Source organism: Loxodonta africana, chromosome 9, assembly GCF_030014295.1.
Source record: "Loxodonta africana isolate mLoxAfr1 chromosome 9, mLoxAfr1.hap2, whole genome shotgun sequence".
NCBI lineage: Eukaryota > Metazoa > Chordata > Mammalia > Proboscidea > Elephantidae > Loxodonta > Loxodonta africana.
Window position 1 is genome coordinate 111,234,821 of NC_087350.1, and position 14,020 is coordinate 111,248,840.

General features: G+C 38.6%; 1 protein-coding gene across 9 annotated transcripts in view; it reads right to left on the reverse strand.

Annotated features, from left to right (window-relative positions):
• The window catches only part of RIC1 (RIC1 homolog, RAB6A GEF complex partner 1), a 135,918-nt gene that overhangs the window by 51,992 nt on the left and 69,906 nt on the right, over positions 1–14,020 (reverse strand). For all 9 annotated transcript variants that reach the window (XR_010322868.1, XR_010322867.1, XM_064290534.1 and 6 more), the window contains 7 exons: positions 13,196–13,284; positions 10,681–10,825; positions 9,543–9,591; positions 7,478–7,630; positions 5,679–5,882; positions 695–733; positions 291–401 (listed from right to left, as the gene is read on the reverse strand). Coding sequence is in view for 7 of the 9 variants with exons in the window: in XM_064290534.1 (XP_064146604.1) it covers positions 291–401; positions 695–733; positions 5,679–5,882; positions 7,478–7,630; positions 9,543–9,591; positions 10,681–10,825; positions 13,196–13,284 (790 nt within the window). In the remaining 2 variants the exon portion in view is untranslated. The remainder of the gene's footprint in view (positions 1–290; positions 402–694; positions 734–5,678; positions 5,883–7,477; positions 7,631–9,542; positions 9,592–10,680; positions 10,826–13,195; positions 13,285–14,020) is intronic.

Here is a 14,020-nt window from a genome sequence, read left to right on the forward strand (position 1 = left end):
TTATATTCGATGAACTTGACATGGAATAGAGGAGTAAAACCCCAAACTAAAAATTTAAAGTGTTTGACCTTAACAGGAATTAAAAACAAACCAACAACTTCAACAGAAGATCCTTTATCAAATATCAAGTACTTTATCAGAATCAACTCTTTGACATAACTTGCTATTACTTCTTTATATTTGATTTTATGTATTCTTTGTAAGTACTAAGTAGCTGTTTACTTTACAGCTATTTCACATTAGAGTTCTCTTTACTTTCAGGAACAGATTTTTAATTTCCAAAGACTGACCTGGGTAATGTTTCCGAAAAGCTTCCATCTTTTGGTGAGTAAAGAGTAATGTGCAAAACCAGACTTGCCGACTACGGCAACGTTCTGTCCAAGCTTATCGATAGCTGAAAACTGTTAAAAAAAAAAAAAAAATTAAGAACTCTTCTTTGCAAACCTATATACGTTATTAGAATAAAGCTTAGCATTATGTGAGGTAAAGAGACTATTAATAAATGTTTGCTAAGTAAATTATATACAAAATGGTGAGGTTTAAAATCTGGATATTTATACTTAAGTTCTATATGACAAAATTATCAATGGATTTTACTCTTACCACTACAGCTACCAAAGAGCTCAACTCCCAAAACACCTCTTGTACCAAAGACTAACCCATGAACATTAACCCAGACGAAGTAACAACTCACCCGGATAGGCCAATTGCTCTCTAGATAGGTGCTGGAAATCTAAAGAAAATAACAACACCAGTCTGGTAAGACTTCTGAAATGTTCTTAAAGGATTGAAAGCATCAATTTATTACAATATAAAATTCATTTTCCAATCTAATGTTTAAAATGTCCCTAAATGACAGGTATTACTAGCAGTACTTGGAACTTAACATTTGGCTATCGGCCAATATTTCACGTCTCCTGACTTAACCATTTAATTTCAAATTTCTAGAGGCCCAGCTTGCCTCCTTCTTCCCCACAATGTTTCTGTTTGTTTGTTTCAAATATTTACCATTCAATAAATAGAGGCTGACAAGAGATTTTTAGAAAAGCACCCACAAGGGCAGTCAAGAAATGGTACAGACGAACACTGTGGGCTTGATGATCTTAGCCATTCCAAAACAACCTCTCCAATGAAATCAGAGTCTCATCAAGAATTGTTTTTGTTTTTAATGGAATTATTTTATGGCTTTTACATTTCCCAGATTAAAAAAAGCAATATATGCTTATAAAACTTAAACACCATAAACATGCACAAAGAACAACCTGAAATTCTCCCATTTTATTACTGCTCAGGGATAACCACTGGTTAGCTTTTTTTCTATCTCTAAACAAATATGCATATACCTGTGAGAGTGTGTCTAAGCTACTGTTCTTCTACTGCGGTGTTTGACTTATTTATCTACAAGAACTCTGAATAAATGTCAGAGAGTGGTTCTTTGTATGTAACCTATGTAGTAAACATATTTTCCCATCTTTGTACATGGTGTCTTTGGATCAACTTAATAAGAATCTCAAACTTAAAGACTCCCCAGTGGGATATCAATGCAAATGAAGTAAATTCTAGCTCTACTGGCCTATTGACTAAGTAGGTTTCGTGAGTATCCGGTGAGAGCAGAGTGAGAAGTAACAGAACAAAGGAAGAGTCTTCTGTTCCTGGAACAAGAGAAGCTTCAATTTATTCAAATTTCTTTGTATTTTACTCAAAGAAAATTGTTAGATATTTAAAAAAAGAAAGCCAAATTAAAAAGTCAAGTGCAATCAAATCCAGTAAGAAACTTTCTGTACTGTGAAAACAAAACAAAAAATCAAGTATTAACCTTGATAAAATTTACTCATAAAACTATTTGTTAGACTTCATTTATTATCTCTTAAGTCAGCTTAAAATCCAAGTAAAGTAATAGCTTCAGCACATTAGAAAGTTCTCATCCCTCGGGCTGGTTGGCAGTGGCCTGCCTTGCAGAATTAAAGACATAAAAGTGTCACCGATAACGTGTTGGAATGCTTTAGGTATATCTTAACAGATAAGATGTACCATTTAGGCCAATCAATAAAATTCACTCCGAGGCAGTGATTGGGAGGCAAAATAAAATTTGACAGCAGTCTTCTAGGAGGCCGTAAATGAAAATCTTCATTTGGATGAAGAAAATAAAAATATTAACTTGAAGAAAGATGTGCCTGAGTATAAGTGAGCCAGCCACTCCGCCTTCCCCCAAACCCTGTTTCCTAAGTACTTCTGAAACATGTGTGGGTGCTAAAGTGGGAGCTGGAATCTCACTGTTGCCAACATGGATCCCAACACGAATGGAAGAGCTTCTAATCATGACAATCAGGCTGAGTCCTATTATACGATCATACTTGTGTATGAGGTATCACAAAGGGCAAATGGTTTATTTTCAAAACTCAAAGTGTACATTTAAAATGAAGCCTTACTTCCCCTGCAGTTGTGTGTGTGAAGATGCCCTGAGATCTACTTTCCCAGTAGGGTCACAATGACGACATGTCACTTGGGCTCTGAGCTTTACCACTAACGCCCAGAAGAGCAAAGGGCAGAAGTGAAGAAAGAGGCAGCCAATGAAGAGTGAAGAAATTCATTCAGATCACAACTGCCTAGCCAGGACCCAACGCTGCGCCACCCCACTGTGTGCTGGGGTACGGCATCCCTACCCTTCTTAGCTGAGGATTTTCCTGTCTCTCTAAAAGAGCTAGAACTGACCTTTATTTATTTATTTTTTTAAATCATTCTGCTAGAACCCTGTGTCCTTCCCAGACTAGTTTTGTCTGGAAATGATAAGACTATGGAGTCATCGTCCTAGTGGATTTGACCTGCACCACGCACACCTGGTATGCTGGATACACTGAGGTACAAATCATCTATAAGTGAAATAGCTTTTTAAAACCGTGATATAACTGTGCTCCGCAGTTTTCAAGGTTGTGACCTTTCAGAAGCAGATCGCTCCGAGGTGCCTCTGCGTGGGTTTAAACCATCAACCTTTCGGTTAGTAGTCAAGGGCTTAACCAACTGTGCTACCCAAGGACTCAAAACTCTGACTTAAAAGACCCTAACACATTGCCTGAGACACTCATTGTAGATGCTAATCTCCCACACTTTGTGCAGCTTATTCTTTCCAAATAGCCAGAGACAGGTTAACTATAAAACCAGCACTCTCAGAACACTGGGAAATAACATGTGCACCTTTGAGAAGTAGATGTTTATATAGCACAATATGCTGAGTGTTAAAATAAATGGTAGTCCCAGGTGGAACACAGCCAGAAAACCAGAGTTTCTTTTTTTTTTTTTTTTAACTTCACATTACCTGTGCTCCATCTGTCAACAAACCACTTCCAACTTTTTAAAAATCGGTAGCTGGGAAAACTAAAAAAAAAAAAGTGTGCAAGGCACCTTCTTTAGCGCCAGGTACTAACCCTGTTTCTGCCAAGTATCTGTTTGTGTTTAATTAAAGCAAAACACATAATTAACGCAGAACCTTCTAAAGTGGAAGCTATGGAGTGTAAGGTAGATGATCTCGCCGCCACCACCACCACATCCAGGTCTCTGGATGCGGAACAGAAAGAGCAGCAGAATTAGCTGGAGCTCATCGGATGGACTCTAAGCTGTGCAAGAAGCATACAAAGTAGAAATCATGCAAACTAAGCCACCTTGATGAAGGACACAGCCTCTCTTCTGAAACAAGACTGTACTGAAGTAGGGATTTAAGCCAGCCACCGCGTTTCTTCCTGGAGTCACTATTACAGGTTAAAACGCCTGGAAGGTAAAGCTTTAGCATTCTAAGGACACTGTCAGCCACCCTACCAAACCCCACTGCAGTGCTACACTGAATTAGGTGGCTGCAGTGCCAGCAAACAAAGGGAGTGTAGGACAATTCCAAGTAAAAAACATTGCCAAATAGGCAAACTCTAGCCTTCAGCTCAGGGTCTGTAATAAATGATATCATACAACATTCAGTACCTGGGTTTTAAAATAGGTTAGATTGTTACTTTAATTTATAATTTTTTTTTAAGGATAAGTCTGCCCCTATGCAGTTGTGTGACCTTGGGCAAGTCTCCTAACTTCCCTGAGCCTCAGTTTCCTCACCAATAAAATCTAGTTGGAGTAGATGATCTCTAAGGTCCTTCCAGCTCTAAAAATTCTATGAGTCTATTATAATTCAAAAGTTTTGGAGTACAACTCTGGCATTATTTTTATTAGCTTTCAGAAAACTGAAAAAAAAAAAAAAATTAGGTAAAACTAGAGCTAACCAAATTCATATTTCTAAACATCTTTAAGTATCTAAAGAACAGCCTGACAGAAGACTCTTGCTAGTACCTACTTTATCTAAAGTCCTAAAATCAGTGCTATATGCTTCTTATTTGGAATACTTCACTGATGACCAAGAATCACTGAATTTTTGAGCTGGAAGGAAATTCACTTTTAGTTATTGCCTGATGGATTTTTGAGTTGCAGACCTACCTTCTTGGATCCTCTGCTCTACTTGGCTCTCTGGTAACACAGACCTGGCTAGGCAGAACTGGCATTGATGCTAGATCAGTGTAGAATGAATAGTTCAAAGTATGGGGAAATGAAAATAGCAGAGAAATGGCTATAGGAGAGAAGGGAGCAGTGGAAAATTTTAGTCAAGGAAGTAGCTGATGCAGTTTTATTTAATAACTGTTACTAATTATAAAATGGTATGCACATTATTTGATTTTATGGATTTATTAATGTACGTTAAATACGTTTTAGTGTCTACCACATGTCAATGTAGGATATATTTCTTCCTTCTATCTTCCATATAATGACCATTTTCCTGTCTCTCATTACCTCCCCTCAGAATCAACTAAAAATAAAATGGGAGTTGAGATCAGCTGGTAAGGTAAAGGTATAGAGTAGTTCTGTAAGGCAAAGAACTGTGGAAATAGAAACTGACTAAAAGAAATGAATCTAAGGGTAGGCTCTGATGTACGTGAGACATTCTGGTATCAAAGGGGAAAGGGAACCTGTCACTCAGGACTTTGAAACTGTGCATGCAAGTTTCTTTCAGGAACACTAGTTTATTCATTTCCCCAAATTCATTTTATTTTGTATCAAAATTCAGAATTAATTTCCAATTTACCGAACTACTAAAAGGCACTGCTAATTTGAGAAGTTATATTAGAATGCGTAAATAATGTGGAACAAGATTAGGTAACAATAAAATTATTAACAATAAAATTTGAGATTGTTCAAGTCTAATTTGGGTCCACAGTGGGGCAGGTAACCTCATGTGGCCCCTCTAGGACCACAACGCCAGCTGCACAGGGTGCTACTCGACATTGCCACCGTCCATGGCATCACCACACATTTGCCTGGGCAAATCCACAGGGCTAAATCTACACAAAAAAGAAGCTGGAAGTACTATGAACAGTTTTCCTTAATGAGGAACAAAACAAAAGCTTCCAGTTCTTGACCCTGTGCAGACTAATGGACTCAAAGCAGGTGGGGACACACTCTACAGTAAGTGGATGGAAAGGACGGAGAAGACATAAAAGGACAAGAACATAGAAAAGCAGAAGAGACACGACAGTCAAAAAGGCTAAAAAGAGTCTCAGTTTTTTGACGCAACAGCTGAAAAGTTAAAAAATCTGTTCAGAGTGATATCTTACCTAAAAATAAATCGATAATAATCAATACTGAAGACTTACCTGTACAACATGCCAATGCCGATGGCCAAGTAAAGTGCTTAAACCCTGAGACTCGAAACCTCCATCGGCAAATGGGCTCTTTTCCTGCCTGGACTTATGCGCGGAGTGTGCTGAAGAGCTCCGGGGATTCTGGGCTTGGGAGGCCTCCCCGCAGTTCAAATACAAGCGATCCTCCCCCTGTAGCAACACCTGCTCTTGATTACTCTACATGAGGTCCAGGAGAAACAGAAGACAAAGGAGGAAAGCAAACAAAAATAATGCCATGTCAGGTAGGGGAAAGGAAGGAGCTCATCTGTTTAGTTTTATTACAGAAATGCACCATATCTGCAGAGGCTGTCTTCACAGAGGACAAAGACTACAGAATGAGTTCCTGCACTGCTATATTTGGAAGGGATAGGCACTATTTTTAATGCCTACTTGGCACTGGGTACTTGGCAGTGTAAATGAAATCTCTGCTAAAGCCTGCTTTTTCATACAGATTCCAAAACATGTCCAGATTGACAACCACGATAGCAGCACCTTTCATTACTACTCCAAAATGGTAACGTCACAAGAGATTTTTCATCTGAAAAACTGAACATAACTATTCACTGTTTATGGTTTACAAAATACTTCCTCAGAAAATATCTCATGAACGGGGGTAATAAACATGTCTGGTCAAGTGTGTGTATGTGCATCTATGTTCATCCACGTGACCATGGGTGGATTAGGGACAGGCAGGGATAACTGGAGGAACTTCTAAATCATGGGGAAAGGGGAAGAGCGAGCTGAGTCTGTAGTCCTGCTTCAGAACAATTCAACAAGCATTCGGTGAGTGCTTGGTTATTGCCAAGGACTATGCCAGGTTCTGAGGCTATTCAGACAAATACGATGGTTTCTGCTCTTGGTTATTATGCCCTGGTTTTCAATTAGAAGGTCAGCATTCTTCAAGGTCAGTATTCAGATGAGATGGATCAGCACCCAACCCCCTCGACCTTTCCATTGTAGACTAAGTGTTATCGTGACCTAATATTCAAGGATACTTCTTAATTACTGTTTGGGATGGGGAGGGAAGGAATGAATACGCTTGTTTTTCTTGGGATACTTAAGCTTTAATTGCAGTAGTGGGATCTGAGATCCAGGCTATTTTCATATTCTTTTTCAATGTGTTATAATTTTTAAATTAGAAACTGGTTGTACTATTTCAAAATCTATTGGTGGTGGGTATTAAGACACACATTCCTTAAGGTATTCCTTAAGGGAATGTATATCTTAATCCCTTAAAAATTCACTGTTAAATAAGCTTGGGAAAAACTGCTTTTTATACATCAACTCTTGGATTTTCATAATGCACATTAGCACATTAAAGACCCTGGAGTCAAACAAGAAATCTCTATTGCTTTGTTGACCCCTGTTGCTTCGCATTTACACGACCAGAGAATTTTTTTTTTTCTTGTGTAATTTCTCACGACGTTTCTCTTAAACAGTTCCTGGTAGAACACACTTTGGGAACTGATACCCAGAAAAAGACTATGCTATTCAGGTAAATCTGGAAAATCTGGAAACACTGCTGACCCTCAAATTGCTTGTGACCCTATTAAAATAAAAACTACAAAACCTGCTTAGAAATTAAACCTTGGTGTAAATTTAATATAAAATAAAAAGAAACACAAGAATCACAGAAAATACACAAAAAAGGATAATATGCCAATTTTAGGAATATACCCAGCAGATCTGTATCATTAGGAAGAGCTAAAATTCTAATACAAAAGCCACTAAAAAAAAAAAAAAAAAAAAATCAGAGTTTTAAATCCACTTACCATACAAGGGTTTACGGTGAGTACGCTCTTGATAAACTGAAATAGCAGAATGCTGGGCTGTTTAACTAGGCTCTTGAGGTCAGACTCCGTTTCAGTATTCTGAGAACAAAATCCACTGACTACCCACAGGTGATAGCCTTCTGCGCCCCAGCTCTTAAGGGGGAGGGAAGCGGAAGAGAAAAAACACCAAAGCAATGAAAAGTTTCTTGTTATCCTTTCCTAGCTTCACATATTCAGATTCTGAAATAACCAACAGCAGCATTTAATGAATGACTTCTGAAGGCCGAGGAAACCATGACAATCTTGATGCAGACCAGAACCACTTCTACATCTCTGCCACCTCCAGAGGCAATCAGTCACTGCTCTCTACTCAGAAGAGTGTGAACACGACACACCATACTTAGTGCCAATTTCAGGATCTCAGTCCTAAAAAACACCCCCTGCTCTAACTTCTCCGAAAATTAGATTTAACTACCTCTCAAGTATGAAGAAATTCTTCACAGAGGAGACCCATGCTATCTAGCTGAAGCCTGTCAAAGAAGCATCTACAACAGACACAGTTTCGTGTAGAATAAAGAACACTAAAGGGGAAGGTGTAAGACTAGGGTTTGCACTCCAACTTGGCCTCCATTCTGTTGTATGACCTTGGCCAAGCTGTTCTCAGGGCATTAAGTTCCCTTGTCTGTAAAATGCAAAGGTTGAAATACATTTCTCAAGGCCTAGGCTTGGCTTTAGTCAGTTTTAATATTCTGTGCCTAGACTCCACGATAGTGTTTTCAAGATCAGCGATTCCCAACATGGGCCAAGAAAGTAGTAATGGGGGTCTGCCAACTGTTGTCAAAAATTTTAAAAAACGTAATACAAGTTTTATGTTTCTTCATGGTAAAGTTGCACAAGCTAACATAAATGCTTAGAGTCTTATGTTTGAGACTGAAATGTCAAATTAGTGAGGCTGCTACTACCAGTTATTTCATGCCATTCATAATCAACAATTGGCAGTTACAGAAGTGCTGTTTGATCGAAAACCTATTTTAAAAAACGAGAGTGGGGAGAGACATCAGAAGTGGTCCTTGGTGGTGAAAGGCTGGGAACCACTATTCAAGGTAGCTGTGATTCTTGCGGAAATCCGAGTTCAGGAAATGCCACCCTCTCTGTAGCACAAGAAATAAGCAGTGATAAGCTTCACAGCCACTAATTTCTCAAGGATGGTACCCGCAGGGGCTTTCTTAAGGAAATTTTTTTTTATGTAAAGACAGGGGTTGCCTCATTGTTTTCTACAGAAACTCTGGAAGACAGGTGATAAATGAAATATATTGTTACAGCAATGACTGTAAGTCTCTTGCCATACATGTACGGGGAGTTCTAAAAATATATTCAAATAATACAAAGTGCTCGTCCTCCAAGAAAAGTCACCAATGAGCACTTTGCTTTATGCTAAAAGGAGGATATGAGAGACAAACGCTCGTAAGTCACACAAGAAATGGAGGTGCACTATGAAAAAGAAAAGCCTGATTGGAACAGTCATTATCTTCACAAGGTAACAGTGGCTTGGGGACATATCTAAGCAAAACCAAAATCAAACAATGAAAATAGGGCAGCCTCCCCATTTTTTAAAAATGCTTCTATCAAAGTAAGAATTGTATAAGGAAGAGTCTGTTTCTCTTATTTAAGAGAAACTAGAAGTTCGAATCCGCCAGGTGCTCCCTGGAAACTCTATAGGGCAATTCTACTCTGTCCTATAGGGTCGCTATGAGTCGGAATCGACTAGACAGTACTGGGTTTTTTTTTTTTTTTTGGAGTTTTTAAAAATAGCTTTGTTTGGCTGCTAAACAAAAGGCTGGCACTTCGAATCCCTAGGTGCTCCCTGGAAACCCTGTGGGGCAGCTGTACTCTGTCCTACAGGGTCGCTATGAATTGGAATCAACTCGACAGGAACGAGTTTGGTTTTTGGTTAAGACAGCTTTGTGACTTTATCAGATCAACATGAGAAAAAGGGAAGAAGGAAGGAAAAAAAAAAAAAAAAACCCAGTTTCTCATTTTTTTTTTTTAAATAGAAACTGCTTACCATAGAATTGATCTTAAGAGGCTCTTTTTTGGTACCATCAGACCTATAACTGAAACAGAACAGAAAGAGAATTTAAAAGTGACTTCTAATTATATATAATACACATAGTATTTGGCTTTAATTTTTTAAAATCAAATTGATTTTGCTTCTTTAAAATAGAAATGCATAATAATGCACGGAATAGCAGGCTGCTGGCTAGTACACCTAGGTCTGCAACTGAGCCACTTCTCCTAGGGCCAACCTGACTTCTTGACAGGGTCATGCAGTTTAGGAGCTGTGCTGATTCCACCAGGAATCTTGGGGATGGATTACCCAAAAGTCAAGGTACACACGGGCTTACTTATATTTACTTACTAATCTGTAGTGCAGAGACCCTGGTGGTGAGTCAGAATCGACTTGACGGCAGTGGGTTAGTGGGTAATCTGTAGTGCACAATTTCATATGGGTTTCATCGCATCTCTGATGTGGTGAAAAACAGGTAAAACTGTGCTTTACAGATTAGTAAGTAAGTACAAGGGAGCCCGTGTGACCCGGTGCCATCAAGTCGATTCTGACTCATAGCGACCCTACAGGACAGGGTGGAACTGCCCCACGGGATTTCCAAGGAGCAGCTGGTGGATTCAAACTGCCGACCTTTTGGTTAACAGCCAAGCTCTTAGCCACTGTGCCACCAGTACCTTGCTTAATGTAAGCTGGTGCATACCTTGTTTACTGGTTAAACCACCCCTGGTTTGAGGTTTAGGACAAAATATAAAGTGGACAGAGTTATCAACCCACTACTGAGATCCTGTAACTTTCTACTTCCTAATAGTTACTTATGTACATGGCTTACTTCTCTATCAGATGATAAGCTACTTGAAGACCAAACTATGTCTGATTCAGCTTTGAATCTAACATCCTGTCATATACAAAGTAGGGTTTCAATAAATAAATGTTACTGTGCTAATAGTTTTAAAAGGATGGATCTTTGGACAATTAATACATTCTGAACAAATTAATTTGGAATTTTATAAATTGTTTTGGGGTAAGAGTCAAGTAAAGCAAAAAATATAGCTCTGTAACACACAGTGTGTGTGTGAGTTTAGTGCCTAGGGGACAGTGAAGTTATTTTATCTAGAATTTGTTGTAATCCACTCACGCAAAATCTCCTCCAAGTGTACAGATCAGCTGGGCTCCAAACACGCTCCATAAAGAAAGGCCTCCACACTCCCAGGTCACTACCACAACACTATTGTCAGGAGACCATTTGATCAATTTAACAGCTCCAGTTTTATTCCAAATGTCTGTTAAGAAATTGTGACAGGAGTTAAAAATAAATAATTGCTTCAGAAATACTTAGTATTTTTTACAGTCTATATCGTCTACAATCAAGCAAAAAGGCATGATTTCAAATAATCAGATGAATCCTGCTCATTTAGGGCTATTTAACATCAGTAAGGCTATAAGCCTTGGCCTGATCTGAGCAGGACACACTTAGTGCCCAGGTGACTGATAAGAAGTGAAAGCCATTTCTGGACACTTTTAGACTGAATAATTACCACTGTGAACTATTAAAAGCATTTGGCTTTGCAAAGTGTAAAGTCTTTGAAAAAGCAGAGTAATATTCTGTGACTCTCTTCATGCTGTACCGGCAACATCAAAGGCATATAAGTTCAAATAAATTGACCTTTAACATTTTATTAGGAATAAGTAAGCACACTCAAGCCTGAGTACTCCAGGTACTCAGGTCTTCTTATATTTAATAATAGTTCTTTCAACTCCATATATAATTACTACAGGAAAAAATTTCATTGTGTATTAAAATCCAAGCTTCTTTAATATACAGTTAGATTAACCATGTCAGCAATTTCCATCTGCAATTCAAAAAGCTCTAGAGTGTCACTTTTTAAAAAAATTACAATTCTTTCCATTTGTAGCTGCTAATAAATTTTTGCTGTAAGTACATTTGCTACAAAGCGGAGGTATATAGATTTTAGCTCGGTTAACAGAACAAGAACTTGTTCCCTCTGCCTGTGTTTGAATCCTCACATTAGCATTTCCCACCAAAATTACCTATATGAACATTCATGTTATCTATGTGGATAAAAGATAAATGGGAGACATCGTAGCTTATTAGCACAGTTTACACTTGTCCAGGAGAGGAATTTAAGACCACACCGAGAAGAAACACAGGAAATCGAAGTGAGGCTTACACAATAAAAGCAACTGTGCATGTAAAAACAAAATAAGAAAACGAGGCTTGGATGTATATTTACCGTAATGACGAGATGTTAATGTTCACTGTAACAGGGTATAAAGAGCATTCTTAATACCTCACATAAAAAATATATGCACACGTACAGAATATGAGTACCTATTTTCAAAGCACGTATATATGTATTAAAATCTAGTTGTAGGACTATACACTAAAATGTTAACGGCAGTTATCTTCAGGTGGCAGGATTACGGGAGAATTTATTTTGTAACAATGAATACAAATTATGATTATCTCCATAATGAGAAAAACATGTTAAAAAGTAATTCAAAGACTTTCTGTTACAGAGCTGAACGTCTGAGAAACAAAAAAAACTCTCTAGGAGTCAAAAGAAAAGAGAAAATGAAAGCTAGATTGGTTAGTGCTTGAGTTAAGGCAGCAGCGGGGAAGGGCCAAGGGAGAGTGGAAACACAGTGATGAAGGCAGTTGACTAAAACCTAACTACTAAATAAACAGAACTTCTGATATTTCCTTTGGCCTAAGGGTGCTGTGAAAAAATTACAGACGCCAAGGGTGCAGTGAACCAAGAAATAATACCAGAGAGATCTGGCTGAAGGCCTTCTATGCCATGTGCATGGTAGACACCGTGGTTGGTTAATCCAACATCTTTTCCCGTCCTCCTCTCCCTTGCCCACTTCTGCCACAAAGGCTGAGAAAAGCTAACATGTTCCAAGTTCTCCTCGAAGCCTGAGGAACCCATGGGACCCAGTTATGGCCAAGTAGATGTACGTGGACGAGAGCCGGAGCAGGTAGGAGTGGGGTGCTTCTGCTTGTCTGATAAAAAACACAAGTGCCCTGCTTCCTCTCCTTTCTTCCTCACTCAGATGCAGCAGTAACGTCTGGGGTCAGGAGCTATCTTGTGACCATGAAGGAAAGGCCAAATGAATGTCAGTAAAAGCTTACTTTGGATTTCTTGCTATTTAGAAAATAAATCCTATTTTTTTAAGCTATAGGAAGTTGGGCTTTCTAGTACTTTCAGACAAAAGCGTTTCTAGTGACATGAGTTTACACTTCATCCTGTGGATGGCAGCGGCTCACTCAAGGGTTCAGAAGACTTCTGATGTGCTTGCTGCTATATAGCCAGTATTCAGAATCGCGTCCAGCACATAGTATGGACTCCATAAAAAAATGTCGAATGAATAAATTAAATGGGAAGAGACTAAATAACGGGTAATTAAACAAGGTAAGAGACGACAGCAAAATCCAGACAAGGAACATAGAAGACAAAACTTGGGTAGCAATAGGATGGACAGGTCTACATAAAGGGAGCCTCTCTACTGACACAGAAGTCCTTGGGTCACATGGAACATTATTATACGTTCTAACAATATTTGACCTACATCATCGTTTCAGTTAAGATCAGCATTCACTACCTTAAAAAAAAAAAAAAAAGACTCACCAGGATACTGCTTTGCTGTCAGCTCTAGTTTATGAGATAGCAGCATGGCGCCGGTGGTGTTATCTATTGTGTAAACCTGCACAGAACCACTGTGAAAACAAACAAACTTTAAGAAAATTGATTTAGTGAAAAAAGACAAATACAATATAAAAAGCATTACTAAGGGAGTATCATGTTTGGCTGGTAGGAGTGTAAAAGAACAGAAACATTTTGTAAAAAAACTGCAACCATCTAACAAATCTGAATAAACGTGTATCTAGCAATTTCACCTCCCCACGTTGTACCAGGGTTGGTTTATGTGACCAGCGGCATATGGCAGAAAGGATGGTGTGACATCAGACGTTAGGGTATAAAAGACTGCAACTTTCATCTTGGATGCTCTTTCACTTGCTCCTCTCTTGGGATCACTCGCTCTGGGTGAAGCCAATACCATGATACAGGACACAAAAGCACCCAAGAGCACGTGACTGAGCTCGGTGGTGGGTTCCTCAGTCCCAGTCAAGCCTTGAGATGACTGCAGCCCCACAGGAACACTTAACTGGTAAGAGACCCTGAGCCAGAACTCCCCAGCCAAGCAGCTCCTAGATTCCTGACTCTCAGAAACCAAGATAATGTGTGTTGTTTTACTTCAAAATACCTCAGTAATACACAAATACACACATGGCATGTGCACGTACATAAAAATATATCTATTTGTATTTCTGAATATTTGAAGTAAATATGGCAAAACGTTTTTAACTTGAATCTAGGTTATAAATATTTGGAATATGGGTTTCATCAGACTATTATTTCAACTTTTCTATTTGCTTAAAAATTTTCACTTAA